General features: G+C 41.5%; 1 protein-coding gene across 2 annotated transcripts in view; it reads right to left on the bottom strand.

Annotated features, from left to right (window-relative positions):
• Positions 1–17,026, bottom strand: part of lili (LMBR1-like protein) — a 90,934-nt gene that overhangs the window by 53,227 nt on the left and 20,681 nt on the right. For both annotated transcript variants that reach the window (XM_070082576.1, XM_070082577.1), the window contains exon 2: positions 12,973–13,106. In XM_070082576.1, coding sequence (XP_069938677.1) covers positions 12,973–13,106 — 134 coding nt within the window. The remainder of the gene's footprint in view (positions 1–12,972; positions 13,107–17,026) is intronic.

Here is a 17,026-nt window from a genome sequence, read left to right as displayed (position 1 = left end):
GTTGCCGGAGCAAAGAGGTCTTGAGGATAGATAAAGGTACTGTATAAACAATACTAACAGTGTTCAACCCCTCAAGGAAGGTTCCTTGACGATGGTGAGGGACTTGATCTAGGGAATTGGATTTGTGCTCCGGTTCCCTGAACCGAGTCTGAATACCTTCCATCCCCCCCCCACATGCGCTGTATAATCCTACAGGTTTAGCGCCCCCCCTGTGATAACAATGTTCAAACATTCAGGTATGCACGTCTCCTTCAATGACATCCTAAATATGCCTACGTATCTATTTCCACACAAGTGTTCAGAGTGAAACTTCACAAGTTCCTCCAGGATGTGCCGGATCAATCACCTGGTGGCAAAGTCATATTTACATAAGCCTGCGGGTACCAACAGTGTGGTTGATCAAGGGGTCATCAGGTAAGTCTGGCCTCAGGTCAGGCTGCGAGAGTATAATTCTCAAAACCAGTCACAAGTTTGTTTCTAAAAATACATAAATGTTATCCGAGTGCTCTGTCGTGTGCTCCTAACCCCTTTCCGCTCACTCCTTGACAACTCCAACATTGCTTGAGCTCCAGAACCTGTTTAACTACATCTCTCAGTTGACATTCACCAACTATGTAGCAACATCAAGAAAGTATGCTAACTACAATGGGTTAAGGTAGTAACAAGCACAACAGCAAGTCCCTCTTCCTCGACACAGCAAAAGAAGCCAATGAACGCTCTCACTGCCTCAGCTGACCCTGAAGTGACGTCATAAATGTAAACACTGCTGGCTGCCCAGGGTCACGTGTCTTACACCGACCCTCTGAACTTCCCCCATCCCAACCATCCCCTACCCAACCACCGTCCAGATAACTAGTTTCTCTCAGTGTGTTGCCAGTGTGTACTTTTTATTATCCTCACCCTGGGCAGATAAAAAGAAATATTTTGTACTTGCCTATTTCTGACTGTCCAGGGTCAATTCATAGCTTCTCATCCCCCCTCTTAACTATTAACAGCCAGCTTTACGGAGTTTTGACCTCTAGTGCTCTATTGTACCTATCCTTTAAACTATACATGGTAAACGATTAGTACACCATTCATACACGGAGGTACTACCAGCCTGTCATAAGAGTGTGAAATGGAAGAAAACTTATATGTAAGCGAAATAAGAGACCTTAAAGTATGCAGACAGCTCGTTTGCATATGGGAGGCATAGAAAACTAGCCAAAAATTAAACCTGTAGCCCAAACATCACACATCATAAAAGACTTCGAAAGAGTGATAAGACGCCAAATTACAAATATAATGGAACAGCACAATCTGCATAACCCAAATTAATATGGATTTAGAGTTGGGAGATCATGGTTGTTACAACTACTTACGGAAGCGTTAGAAAACCAAAACACTGATATACCAGAAGGGTGTTTCGGGGGTACAGATTACATATTTCCCAAAGGCATTCGACAAATGTGAGCATGGGGCAATTGCGCAACATAAAATGATAACGATAGGTTTAACGGGAAAAATACGCAAAATATATATTCAACTGTAACAGAAGCACAAATATTATTAAACAGAAAAAACTTGAAATTAGTAAAGCAAAACACCTTTACTGTTCCTCATCCTCATAGTAGATATTAAACAAAAGCTCTCGCCATTGTTTTATATTATTTGTGGACGCTAACGAAACAAGCATAACTAAATGGTTATAACTATGACCATAATTTTTAAAGAGGTGGACCGGTAAGCCAGCGGAAGCCCTCGATCAGATGACCAAAAGCTCCAACGGCGGGTCATCTATAACCCGCGTCAGGAAACACTTGTCCCTTTTCCTGACAAACCTTACCTAACCTAAAGAAGTGTGAAAATCGCCTAGGTAAAATGAGGAGAAAAAACTACAAGAAGATGTAAACAAAGTCTTCCAGTGGTAAGTGAAGAATATGTCATTCAATGATGGTAAGTTTCAACTCTTTAGATTTGAAAAGAATGAAGAACTCAAAAGGGCGACTATAATCAAAGAGAATAATCAAATAGAACGAAAGGAACACGCGAAAGACCTGGAAGCAATTATGCCAGCTCACCTTTCTTTACAAGAACGCAATAAGGCAAATGTCACGACAGCCAGTAAAATGGGGTATAAGTGTTTTCAAAACATGGGAAAACAGTGTCTGGTGTCTATTCAAATATCTTGTGCTCTCTCGTTTAGAGCTTTATTCATTGTTGACAGCCCGTTCAGGGCAGGAGAGAGCAGAACTGGGACAGATGCAAAGATCGTTTACGGGCCGCATAGAACCAATAAAGAATTTCAATTACTGGGAACGCCTTAAATTCCTATGTATTCGCTGGAGCGGAGAGAAAGATACGTGATAATATATACGTGGAAAATAATTAAGGGCCTAGTCCCAAATCTGCATACTGCCATAATTACTGTAGTGCGAGATGGGAGTGTTAAGTGTAAAATAAACCCAATGAAAAAAACAAAGGCACCGTGGGCACATTAAGAGAACACTATCAACAGCCATGGTCCAAGACCATTCAACATCGTGCCAGAAGATAAGAAATACTGCTGGGACGAGTGTACAAGTCTTCACGAGGAAACTAGTCAAGTACCTCCATCAATTCCGTATCAACCAGGATGTGATTGATATATGGGCCAGCAGGACGAAGAGGTGACCCGGTGGCTAAAGCTCCCGGTTCACACACTGAGGGCCAGGGTTCGATTCCCGACGGGTGGAAACATTTCGACACGTTTCCTTATACCTGTTGTCCTGTTCACCTAGCAGCAAATAGGTACCTGGGTGTTAGTCGACTGTTGTGGGTCGCATCCTGGGGGCCAAGATTGAGGACCCCAATGGAAATAAGTTAGTCCTCGATGACGCACCGACTTTCTTGGGTTATCCTAGGTGGCTAACCCTCCGGGGTTAAAAATCCGAACGAAATCTTATCCTAATGCTGACACAGCAAGCACCAGACAAGTCTGGCCCAGGGCCTGACTGCGGGAGTATGAAAACTCTTGAAAATCAAAGGTATAGCAGATTTCTGATACAGTATTTTCTTTACAAGCGAGTTTCTAAGTAGTTATTAATTCTGTATAGTATTTCCTTTCCAACTGACGAGGTCTGGTCTGATTAATTTTTGTCATAGAACGCTAAAACCGTAGGGATTATATTGCCTTGGGGATTGGGAGGAAAGCGGATTAGATGCAAGGGAGGGACTGCTCCAATTCATTGGATGAAGAGGCCTTCACCAGTGCCAAGGCGCCTCCCATGAATGAAGACCTAGCATGAGACCAAATCTCGGGGAACAATTATCATTTACAGTTCGTTCCACTTGTTCATTACCGAGTCATGTGCGTCTTTAGTTGTCATCTCTGCTCTCTGACTCCGCCCAACATCTCAAATAACCTCTCTCCAGTCTTTTTTTTTTTTTTTTTTTGCACCTGCTTAGCCATTAAAAGCAGGGGCGTAATTAAATACGAGAAACTCAGTAGGCATAAAGGCTCCAGTTTCTCAATACCCTCCCTCCGTATCTTGTAAGGGTCATTATCAATAAACTACTGGCTTGAAGATGGAACCTAACAAATTACAGCTTGGGGCTGTTGTGGCAACGTATCTGTTACAAGTTGAGGGTTTTTCTACCCTCAACCCGGCCTGAGGCCAAGGTTCCTTGCTGATCGTATATCAATGGTATTATATACCGACAAATGTTAGTAAAACAATACGCGCTTTATGGCATTTTAATGAGAAGATGTTTTATTTACCAAGGAATTATCAATGTAATAAATGACTAGTTCCTAGTGGACGCAACCTCTTCACAAACTGCTATAAAGTGTACAAGTCTTCAAGAAGAAACTAGACAAGTATCTTCACCAGGTAGCCAGATCAGCTAGGCTGTGAGGGATATGTGGGGCTGTGGGCTACCAAAAGCAACAGCATAGTTGACCAGACGAGCCTGGCCCATAGCCGGGCTCCGGGAATAGAAAAAGTCTCGGAACTCAAAGGTATATTAACCGCATTTTAGGTTATTAATAATTCCTACTGGTCGCCTGGTTCACCAGGCGTCGGCATGCCTCGGCTTGCGGCACAGTCCTGCCACCCACCCCCGGAACTCTACAAGTAGTCTAGTGATCTCTTACCATGTTCCTGGGATGATAAATCACCCCCCAGTAATAATCTCTAAACAACGAACTTTAAGAGGCCACTTACCAACTGAAGTGAGGATTGCTGTTACCATAGTTTATTTTGCGACACTGGTTTCTAAATAGTGTGTGATCATGCCAAAAACAACACAGAATGGTTTTAATTAGTGGAGTTACCCCAGCGAAGTTTATAGTCAACTAACTAGGTTAAACAAAATACACTATTGTACATAAAGACACTTAAGACATTTTGCCACTTTCTTCATTAAATGTCTTAAAATGTGCAAGTGTGTTTCTAGCTAGTGTCAGCAGCACCATAAATCCCCAGTCAAAATACACGATTCTTAGTGGGTAAAACTATTCTTCCTTACTGTTTGGAAAACCTTCCAGCTCCATCCCCAAACATCTTACTGCTTGGTGATTTCAACCTAAGGCATACAAAATGGAAGAATGTAGCAAATAATGTTATAGCTGAAACAATCCCCGCAGGTAGCGCAGATGAAAGGTCACACACACATGAGCTACTAAGTCTCTGCGAAAAACACACCTTAAGCCAGCAGATAGTGGAGCCAACAAGACTAGAAAACACACTTGACCTTATCTTCACAAATAATGAGGACCTGATAAGAGACATAAGAATATCAAAAACAACTAATTCCGATCACAATCTAATTGAAGTCCAGACGTACATGCATAGGGGTCCTGAACAGCAGAATGCATGTACCTGTGAAGGCGTCTTCACAAAATACAATTTCAACAACAAGAACATCAACTGGGACCAGGTAAACCATGTCCTAAATGAAACATGTTGGGAAGATGTCTTAAATGACATGGATCCAAACCAGTGCCTTGAAAGGATCAACTTCCTGGTAGCCGAAGCATGTTCTAGGCATATTCCCCTAAGAAAGAAGAAGAGCAGGAGTAAACTGGAGAGAAAAAGACGCTCCCTCTACAGAAGACGAAGAGTCACTGAGCTCCTCAGGAGTGCTAGAATATCTGATACACGAAAGGAGGCGCTGACCAGGGAAGTGGAAACTATCGAACATAAGCTAAATGACTCTTACAGGAACCAGGAGAGGCAGGAGGAGCTTAAAGCTATTAGTGAAATTGAAAGAAATTCAAAATATTTCTTTTCATATGCCAAAAACAAGGCAAATACCACATCTAGTATCGGGCCCTTACTCAGACAGGATGGGACTTACACAGACGACAACAAGGAAATGAGTGAAATATTGAAATCCCAGTACGACTCTGTGTTTAGTGAACCACTAATCCGTCTGAGGATCGACGACCCAAATGATTTCTTCATGAATGAGCCTCAAAACTCCATAAATGTATGCCAGATTTCCGACATTACCCTAACTCCGATAGATTTCGAAAAAGCCATTGACAACATGCCTATGCACTCAGCCCCGGGCCCAGACTCGTGGAACTCTGTTTTCATTAAGAACTGCAAGAAACCCCTCTCGCGTGCCCTAAGTACACTATGGAGGAGAAGCTTGGACATGGGTGAAATTCCACAGTCACTTAAAACAACGGATATAGCCCCACTCCATAAAGGTGGCAGCAAAGCATTAGCTAAGAACTATAGACCAATAGCTCTGACGTCCCACATCATAAAAATCTTTGAAAGAGTGCTAAGAAGCAGGATTGCAAATCACCTGGATTCCCAAAATCTGCACAATCCAGGGCAACATGGGTTCAGGGCAGGTCGCTCCTGCCTCTCGCAACTACTGGATCACTATGACATGGCCTTGGATGCACTGGAAGAAAATCAGAATGCAGATGTAATATACACAGACTTTGCAAAAGCATTTGACAAATGCGATCATGGCATAATAGCCCATAAAATACGTGCTAAAGGAATAACTGGGAAAGTGGGGAGATGGATCTTCAACTTCCTAACAAATCGAACACAAAGAGTAGTGGTCAACAGAGTTAAATCGGAGGCTGCCATAGTGAAGAGCTCTGTTCCACAAGGCACAGTACTCGCCCCCATCTTATTCCTTATCCTCATATCAGACATAAACAGAGATATACACCACAGCACCGTATCATCCTTTGCGGATGATACTAGGATCTGCATGAGGCTGTCATCTGCTGAGGACGCGGTTAACCTCCAAGAAGATATAAACAAAGTTTTCCAGTGGGCAACGGTAAACAATATGATGTTCAATGAGGACAAATTCCAACTACTCCGTTATGGAAAACTGGAGGAGATAATAACTAGAACAGAGTATACTACTGACTCCGGCCATACAATAGAGCGGAAAAATAATGTAAGGGACCTGGGAGTAGTAATGTCCGAGGATCTCACTTTCAAGGATCACAACAGTGCCACGATCGCACGTGCAAAGAAAATGATAGGATGGATAATGAGAACTTTCAAAACGAGAGATGCCAAGCCCATGATGATCCTTTTCAAATCACTTGTTCTCTCTAGGCTGGAATACTGCTGTACATTAACATCTCCATACAAAGCAGGTGAAATCGCAGATCTAGAGAGTGTACAGAGATCCTTTACTGCACGTATAAGTTCTGTCAAGCACCTTAACTACTGGGAACGCTTGGAAGCACTTGACTTGTACTCGTTGGAACGCAGGAGGGAGAGATATATCATAATCTACACTTGGAAAATCTTGGAAGGAATGGTCCCAAATCTGCACACAGAAATCACTCCCTACGAAAGTAAAAGACTGGGCAGGCGATGCAAAATGCCGCCAATAAAAAGTAGGGGCGCCATTGGTACACTAAGAGAAAACACCATAAGTGTCCGGGGCCCAAAACTGTTCAACAGCCTCCCATCAAGCATTAGGGGAATTGTCAATAAACCCCTGGCTGCCTTCAAGAGAGAGCTGGACAGATACCTAAAGTCAGTGCCGGATCAGCCGGGCTGTGGCTCGTACGTCGGACTGCGTGCGGCCAGCAGTAACAGCCTAGTTGATCAGGCCCTGATCCATCGGGAGGCCTGGTCATGGACCGGGCCGCGGGGGTGTTGATCCCCGGAATAACCTCCATGTAACCTGGGAAACAATCACGGCCTGGGTGCCGACAATCTGGGAACCATCATGTTACGCCCTTACGTTCCCACTGAGTCGGAATACCACGCTAAATGCCATATGGGTGTGCTGAAGTACAGGCATCGGTGGCATCAATTAATTTTGATGATATCGGTATGTTCCTAAAACTGAGAATCGGTATCGACAAAAATTATGGTATGGTCACAACCCTAGAGTACGTCATGCCGCTAGACCGGCATAATGTATCTAGACACGCAGTGCATAATGTTCAACCTAAGGAAAAGTTGTGTCCAAGGCATCAAGGCCCAGAACGAAATAACACTGGCCAACAACCAAAATGCTTCAGAGTAGCAATTTCCAACTAATTTTAGGTCACTGGTAATGAATATCATGGTTAAAATTGTTTGTTAGCTCTACTTTTCAATACAGACCTACGTGTCGCAACAGGTTCCAGCAGGCTTGAGGCAGTGTGTGTGTGTGTGTGTGTCCTTGTGGCTTAGCGCTTCTTTTTGATTATAATAATAATTGAGGCAGTGTGTTTGTTACCACACACTGTCTCACTGCCCTTCATTTTTGTTCCAGCAGTCATAAAAGGTGGTTGTGCTGTGCAAGTTTATGTCTGAGGTAAAAGGTAGGTGATTTTCTTAGCCAAACACTTTTTAAACTTACAATAAATATGTGAATGGGGGCAGCCGTGCAAGAGGTTCCCACTACATCAGGAGAGACTGGCCACCTCGTCAATCATTGGAGTCTGGGATGAAAAATGTTCAACATCCACCTCTCATTGAACCAAACAAAATTTTGATACACCACTACACAAAACTGGGGCTCATGAAAAACTTTGTAAAAGCTATGGACAAATCCGGTCTGGGATTCAAATATTTAACATCAAAATTCCCCTTACTGAGCGACGCTAAGATAGGAGAGGGAGTCTTCAATGGTCCTCAGATTCAGACCTTAATGGGGAGGAGAAAGCTGCTTGGGAAGCATTCAAGTTAGTGGCGAAGCGATTTCTCGGTAACAGAAGGGAAGGCAACTATGAAGAATTGGTGGAAAACCTCATCAAGGCTTAAAAGAACATTACATGTCACTTAAAACCCACTTCCTGGACTCACATTTAGGCTTTTCCAGCGAACTGTGAGGCAGCTAATGACGAACTTGATGAAAGGTTTCATTAAGATATTTCAACCATAAAAAAATGGTATCAGGGCAAATGCGGCACAAGAATGCTTGCAGACTATTGCTGGACATTGGCAAGAGATGATTCTTCAGCCCACTATAAGCGTCAAGCAAAAAGGCAAAGAGTAGGTACGGATTAGAGTTTAAAACATGATGACACACTGTACGTTATAATATAATAATCAAATATTACATGTCTCGGATCTTTAAACCTATAGCTAATAAGCATTTTTCAAGGTGATATTTGGATTCAGGGCATGAAATTACATAAGAAATAACTAATCTCATTTAAGAAGCATACAACTTTCAAAAATTGTTGACCAGTGTAATAAATCTCCAAAAAGTGCTTTCGTTTTACACTCACTTGGCAGGTCGGTAGTACCTCCCTGGGCGATTGCTGTCTACCAACCTACTACTTTATATATATATATATATATATATATATATATATATATATATATATATATATATATATATATATATATATATATATATATATATATATATTTATTTATTTATTTATTTATTTATTTATTTATTTATTTATTTATTTATTTATTTATATATATATATATATATATATATATATATATATATATATATATATATATATATATATATATATATATATATATAAATTATAGTAATTTAGCTCAATCTTTTATTTATGCTTTATATACGCTGGTCAAAAAATCCAGTATTTATAAAAAAAACTACTGCACAGTTACTCTTACTGTACATTAATACTCTGCGGTATAATTCAGATTTAATTAAATCATTAACGGAATGTGGATCAATGGTATAAATAATGAATTGTTATAAATGAACTGTAAACATGTTACAATACAGTACTTCAGGGTAGTGAATAAAACGAAAATGCACTACTTATACGCGCGAAAAAAAATATAATAAAGTATCTGTACTGTACAGTATGGCATGTAATATTTAAACAAATTGTATTGTAATTAAACAATAGTTTGCAATAGCTACATTACAAACTTAAAACACACAAGTAAAGCAATAAATTAACTATAATACCAGTATGATATGGTATTGACGAGTGAAGATTGTTACTGTCTTAGGAGGATGATGAACGAAGACTTACCAAGTGTTTTTTGCAGTGTTTACCAGTCCCGACTTTACTCTTAAGATCCTATTAGTACCAACCAGTTTTTTTGTCTTCATTGCCTAGTCCGTTTCTTAATTTAGAGCACAACAAAGCTATTAAATAAAACAACATATAAAGACAATGATAAGACGTACATCATAGTCAAAACAATCACGAACGGAAAAAAACAAGAGCAGCTCACACGTGCAAACTAAACTGAGTGAAAGTAAGTAACCTTATTAACCAAATGCTAACTCGCCAGGGAATTTTGTGTACACGTGACCCTGCGCGCCAACATCCCGGTCAGCTGAGTCACGTAAACATACTCGTCTGATATACACGACACTTGTGCAACATTTGGGTATCTTTATTCTTGAATCAAGATACCCGAATGCTGCACAAGCGTCTCATTTGGGTCTCTATTCCAGAATAAAGATGCCCAAGTGTCTCGTTTATCAACTTGTGAGTTCGAAACCACATACAAATTCTCGTGTCTGAGGTCAGTGCGCGGTTCTTGGAAAGGCGCTTGTTTTTTATTCATAATGGTGTCCAATAAACAATTTCCGCCAATGACAAACACACGAACTACCTATTGATGATAGCAATGTTTCTTAGGCTTTCATTTTAACCTTTAAGAATGCATTTGTATTCCACGATGAGAATGGATGCACATTAGATTTATGTGAAGCGTTAAACCGGTGAGGATCATTTAATACAAGGAATGGTGGAAAGATCAATCTTGCGGCCGTTACTCCCCAGATACAACTTAATCTACCATTCATTACCAAGGGGAACCAAGTGAAGCAGGACGTGACAACAAGAGTAGATAAGACTAATGTTACTATACATAGCAGTCAGGTAAATTCACCAGATTTGGGTCTTAATCACCAGATGACTTGCTCAAAGGCCTCCACTGCTTCCCACTTTTCCCACCTCAGGCACGGTAAACAACCACTGGCATGTGGTACTGATGTGCAAGTCTGTGTCTTCACACACAAATGTAGGATGTGGAGCAACCACTGGCTCGCCAGTGCTGGAATGTTGTATATCAACTGTTAATGGATTATCACCCCGCTGCCCAGTCTAAGAAGCTTCCTACACACACACACACACAAAAAAAAAAAACTAGAATAACTGTCAAGACACAAAGCGCATACTGAATGCACGCAGAAGTTCGTAAGGTTTCCTTGTCACAAATGTTCATGAGAGACGAGTCGAAGAAGGAAGTTTCTGAGCCCGAGGTATGGCCTGAGTCAGACAGGAAGACAGGTAAGTAAACAGCCTCGGGAAGATTCCTTGACTCAATCACGCCTCCAGGCCTTGCCACACAGCTCGAGAATAAATTGAAGGAGAAAGGAGGAGAGAAACTGAGAAAACAGAAGATGGGGGAAAGAGTGGAGAGAGATAGGAAAGAGGTGAAGAGGAAAGAGTGGGGAGAGAATGTGGGGGGAGGGGGGCTAGGAGAGGAGACTGGTAGAAGCAACGGATTTTTTTTTTTAGCAAAATTAAATGCATCAACAGTGTGCTGCTACCCTACTCTATATAACAGTTACACAGTGGGAACAAAAACTTTCCCTGTCATATTCTATCACGCAGGGTAGGGCTCATACAGTGTTGAAATCTGTCAACCTCTGCTAGGAGACTTCTGCAGGGTAATGAGTATATTAATTAAGTATTACATTAAGGTTCATCAGCTACGGCAGTTCCAAAGGTTTCGTTAAAGCAAAGCTGGAGTTAAGAGCGCGGAGGCTGGGAGAGGGGGAGAGCAAGAGATGAAAAGAAGGGAGAGGAAAAGGGAGGTAGGGAGTACCGGAAGCATTCTGTACCGAATAAAATTATGTACGATAGTGTGTTGCTACCCTCTTCTCTGGCAGCTACAGTGGGAACATAAGGTAGCAGTGTTTCCCTGTTATGCTCACCATATAAAATGGATTTTATACGAGACAATGAAATGTGTCAGCCTGAGCCGGAAGGCTTCAGTAGAGAGGAAAAAGAGAAAGGGTAGAAGTGGTAGCGGTAAATACAAGGACAGGGAGAAAGTAAAAGGCGTGCACAGAAAGGTAGGAGAAACAGGGGTCGGAGAGGGGGGGGGGAAATGGAGAGTACAAACGAGGATGCTATACCTATGACCAGTGTCAAGAGTTTTTCTACTATCGCAGTCCAGCCTGAGGTTGGGCTTTTCTGTTGATTGCATGTTCAACCAAGCTATTGCTATTAGCTGGCTGCTGGCTCACACAGCCATCAAAGCCTAGTTGATCTGGCAGTATTCAAGTTTCTCCTTGAAGACTTCTACACTTGTTCCAACAATATTTCTGTCTGCTGGCAACAGGTTGAATAGTCTTGGACCACAGATGTTGACAGTGTTCTCTTATTGTGCACTAGATCTATTTTGCATTTCCTATAGCTTTCACTTAAGCACGTGATGGTTTTGTGCAGATATGGGACTAGGATCTTAAGTACCTTTCATATACATAAATTATTAGGTATCTTTTCTTTGCTCTGTACTTTCAGACTTGGTAGTTTTATTGACCTGATACGGTCAGTAACCTGTGTGTTTCTTTTCCATCTCCGATATCTCTCTCTCTTATTTATATATATATATATATATATATATATATATATATATATATATATATATATATATATATATATATATATATATATATATATATATATATGTGTGTGTGTGTGTGTGTGTGTGTGTGTGTGTGTGTATGTATGTGTGTGTGTGTGTGTGTGTGTGTGTGTGTGTGTGTGTGTTTTGAAGGAGTCGTCAACACCGAACAATATTCTAGACAAAAGAGCACAAGCGATTTAAATAATTTCATCAATAGCATTGTTTCTCTTGTTTTTGGAAGTTCTCATTATCCACCCTATCAATTTTCTGGCCATTGCAGCACTTGCCTTTTTTTCTGTTCCCTAAATAGGTCATGTGACACTACCTCAGTCTTTTAGAAGTTCTTAACATTCCATGAGAGTCCTCCTGTGTTATGTATCCAGTGTTTCTGAGTTCTTCATTGTTTCCCTGTAGTGTCTTCATAACTACTGTTTACTTAATTCTGCAATCAATTTCTGGCATATATCTGAGCTTGTTAAATAGATTTTGTCTGTTGTTGGGGAAACTACCACACCATAACCTGTCCTACTATTGTTGTACAACGTTGATTTTTTTAATGTATAGCTTTAAGCGTAATTTTCCATGTACGTTAGCTGAGGTTAAATTACCTCAATCAATTTTTAATTTTCTGTCTACGTTAGGTGATGCTAGCTTAAATTACCTCAATTCTAACAGAAGGCGACAAACAAAACTGCCCAACTAGGAAGTACGTTTTCTGGATAAAAGGTGAACATGGAGAACAGGTCTTAGAACCAATACATTGCAAAAGCATCGTTTGACAAGTTTACGGTTTCCACGCCCTTGACTAAGTTAATATGCCCATGATCGTTCTGGAGTATGGGATATACAGTCGTATACTGCAACTATAGATTAACACACGTTATAGAAAAATGACATGTTTATGTAAGTGTGGGTCGATGAGTCAACTCACGCAATACGATCGACTGCAGCCTCGTCGTCGTCTGTATGTCTGGGAGGTGGTAAGTTGGCGGCCTCACGACGCCGGTACCTCAACACTACCACGTGTGATGCCAGAGACAGCAACAGCAACAGCACCAGGAACACCTGTAATGATTACCAAACAACGTTACCCACTGCTGTTAAACAGGTACATCAATATTACCAAGTGTGATGCCAGAGACAGCAACACCTGTAATGATCACCACATTACTTTAAAATCATATATTTGATATTAATTTGTGCTAGAGGTAACAGGATATTAACGGTAAATGTTGGTAGTCAGCGGATGTGTTGGTGGTGGCATGTTATCATTTGCTACCTCCGCCAAATGGCAGATCAACCAAGCTGTTACGGCTATAGGCGGTGGCCACCGGGCAGCTAGCATCACTAACCTGGTTGAACAGGCAAAGAAGCTTGGTCTCAGGTCGGTTTGCGATACTACACAAATCCTCGAAACCGATCACATATGTTGGTGTTAGAGGGTGTTAGGGTATTTGTCGTAGTTTGATGTTATGTAACTCCTTTGCACTTGGTTCCAGAGACATGGCTAAAACAACACTTCCGCAGAATGAGTTATCACTTACCTTAATACAAAGTATATCGTGCATATACAATGTGATGTTAAATAACTCTATAAAATACTGGCGTTTCGAGTCCTCATTTTTAACAGTAATACACAACTGTAGAAGCTGGAGACAAACTTGACAGTTTCAAGAGTATGTATGGTAAAGGCCGATGCTAGATATCAGTAATGTGACAAACAGTTAAACAGGCAGGGTAAGGAAAGTTCCGCAAACACTGTGGTGAGCAAAACCTAAATCCTGTCTTGGGGATGTGCAAAGTAACCTCACAAATTCAATTGGGTAGTCTCTTCCCAACCTTAATCAATTAAATCGTTAGGTGGGGCGCCCTCCCAACTTGGTGAATTACAGACGTAAATACAGGAGAACACGTGCACATCCAAACTGGGGCTATCCACCCTTTCCTTAGGTCGAATCTGATTGCCTCTCATCCCAGGTCGTCTTGCTCAGAATTGAAACACAAGGAAAACACTGCAGCAGGGTATTTTTTTTTTTTTTTTTGGGGGGGGGGGACTGTGATAGTAAGTTATGGCAAGAGGATTTCAAAAGAGCGGGGGAAAGAGGGGGGTGGAGAGCTAGGAGAGAAAGCACGCAGAAGGATGGAGAGGAAGGAAAGTGTTGAGAAGGCCAGAGAGTGTGGGAAGGGAGAGAGGAAAACAGTGAGAGGGAGAAGGAAGGCGGGAGAGAGATGGGAGAGAGAAAGGGTGAGAGATGAAAGGAAGGTGGGGAGAAGATAGTAGGAAGTGTTGTGTACAAAGAGGCAATCCGGTTCATTTGATACCTTGAGTGTACTCGGATAGCTGGCTGACATTAGTCCAGGGGGAAAAAACTGTTCACTACAAGGGTTTAAAGTGGCAGAACAACCTTCAACTTTCTTTAAGGATGACCAAAACTCCTAAGTAAAATCGTTAATTTAATTAAAGTAATAACTCAAAGTTTTTCATATTCTTATGGGAGTTAAACAGGGCCCATTATTCAAAAGGCGGAATTATATATATACACAAATATTGTCAGTTACAATGATTCACCGGGAATGTATAAATCCCCATAGTCTAGTTAGACAATCTTTATAGGACATGAAATAATCAGTATGTCTCTGACAGCTCTGATCAAGGTAATTTATCCGTACAATAAGTAGCACCAATGTTTCCATGCAAGAGATCAAAATAACTTAAGAGATTGCTAGCACCTGAGAGACGTTCCCATGCTAGGGAAAAAAGTAGGGGCGCCATTGGTACACTAAGGGAAAACACCATAAGTGTCCGGGGCCCAAAACTGTTCAACAGCCTCCCATCAAGCATTAGGGGAATTGCCAATAAACCCCTGGCTGCCTTCAAGAGAGAGCTGGACAGATACCTAGTCAGTGCCGGATCAGCCGGGCTGTGGCTCGTACGTTGGACTGCGTGCGGCCAGCAGTAACAGTCTAGTTGATCAGGCCCTGATCCATCGGGAGGCCTGGTCATGGACCGGGCCGCGGGGGCGTTGATCCCCGGAATAACCTCCAGGTAAGGGAGAACAAGAGAGGGTTCTGCTCAGTAGCGAGTGGGTAAGGCAGCTGCCCCCAGTAGTCACTGGTGATCCGAGGTCAGGTATGACAATGAGACCAGCGGGAGGTCGGCAGGTCAATGAATGGGTAACCGACACTAACTAGCAGTATACCACTTCATGGAAATCACACATCATAAAAGCCTAACCAAAACGCAAAATAATTACAATATTTACAATGGTGTTGGATATTATTTCTATACCATGGTATTTGTAGTGTCAGGTAATATTATAAAGCGAACCATCTCCATTTTAGTTATTAATGGAGAATGTTGCTACATAATATTAGGTAGAAACACTGTATATAATGTTCTTTAATTACAATAACACAATCTTAGTCAAAGATGCACATCAATACACAAAGGGAAAACGAGCAAGATAGAACAACACCTCATGCAATAACAACAATTGCAAAAAATATCCCCCTCTGATTAACCCGGAGAGGGAGGGAGAGGTAGGGTGAGGGAGTTGTGGCGGTGAGGGGAAAAATGCAGAGGTCAGTAGTATACAACGCCTTTCCTTCAAAGCGCCCTCTGCCAACTCACTGAGAACCAGCAGAGGAATACCACCACCACAAGATGCGATGTAACAGGTGTCAAATTGGTGTCAGTAGTGAGACAAGCTGGCCACGCGACATCAAGGCCACTCATGACGTAACAGGTAAACAGTCTTACACTATCTTCCCCACCACGCTGAGGGTGGGGGAAGCTTTCGTTCGTCAGGAACATACTATCTGAAGTGGGTCTGGCAGATAACCCGCTTAATGTGATTCCGCAACCGCTGGCTTACCAGTGTTGTAACTTGTATACCCATGATTAAACAACTGGTTTACCAATGCTGAGATCCCCAATGGAAATAAATCATACTGTTCGACTTAATTGGGATATCCTAGGGTAAATTTACATAAAGTATTGTTCTGTAATGTACAGCATTGTTGTTTCTTGATAACATGAGAAATCACGAAAGCACTAAGAAAACTACTGCACTGTGGTTATAGTGCGTATGTAATGTACTTTCAGGTGCACATTGTATAAAAATGCGTATATTACGTACGCAAAGGCTAAATAAGAACTTATGATTAAGCAATTTCTAACTCCCTGGTGCTCTATACCCGTGGATAAGCATCTCCTGGTTAGGTATTTCTCCACCCCATTAAACAAAGATTCAGCAGTGTCCTAAAATAAGGAGGGCGAATTTTTTTTTTTTTTTTTAATATTCACTGCATTGCCTTCAACCATTATTCATGCTAACTTCTCTATTTCACGGATGCGTCTTCAACAGTCGTGTCAAATGCCTTCATAATATAGAATATGACATTAACTCACCCTTCCCATTTTACGTCGCTGTCGTATAACTTCAGCAGGCTCGAGACGGTATTTATTACTGTACATGTATCTAATTTCGTGCTGATAGTCGTTTGTGAAGCCTCTTATTTCCTGGTGCTCCACCACTCCTGATTATCTCATTTTCTTTTTTATATAATTTGCATGTTATGGAGGCGGAGTCACTCCCTCCCCCCATCCCCAAAACTCAATGTCAGGCATCGACCGACAAGATACCTAGTCAGTCAGCCAGCTAACACCCAGCCCCCTTAAAAAAAATAAACGGAAATCCTTCTAATCACACACTGGAATCACACATTCTTCTGAATGTGTGATTCCAGTCAAACCAAGATGCAGAAGGGCGACCATCACAATACCCACCTCGGATACAAGGGCCAGATGCCTGCTCACAGGATAGGAAAAAAACGAGAAAGTTTTTGTTCTGATAACATTCCTGTGTAAAGTTTTTATGGTAAAAGCTTCACTGTAAAGCTTGATTAGCTTTACAGTGAACATTGACAATATAGCTAGCTGTGCATAGATGACTTAATTCAACATCCGTAACATTCTCATCACA

This window comes from Cherax quadricarinatus, chromosome 7, assembly GCF_038502225.1.
Source record: "Cherax quadricarinatus isolate ZL_2023a chromosome 7, ASM3850222v1, whole genome shotgun sequence".
Classification (NCBI taxonomy): Eukaryota; Metazoa; Arthropoda; class Malacostraca; order Decapoda; family Parastacidae; genus Cherax; species Cherax quadricarinatus.
This window is presented reverse-complemented; position numbering and strand designations above follow the sequence as displayed.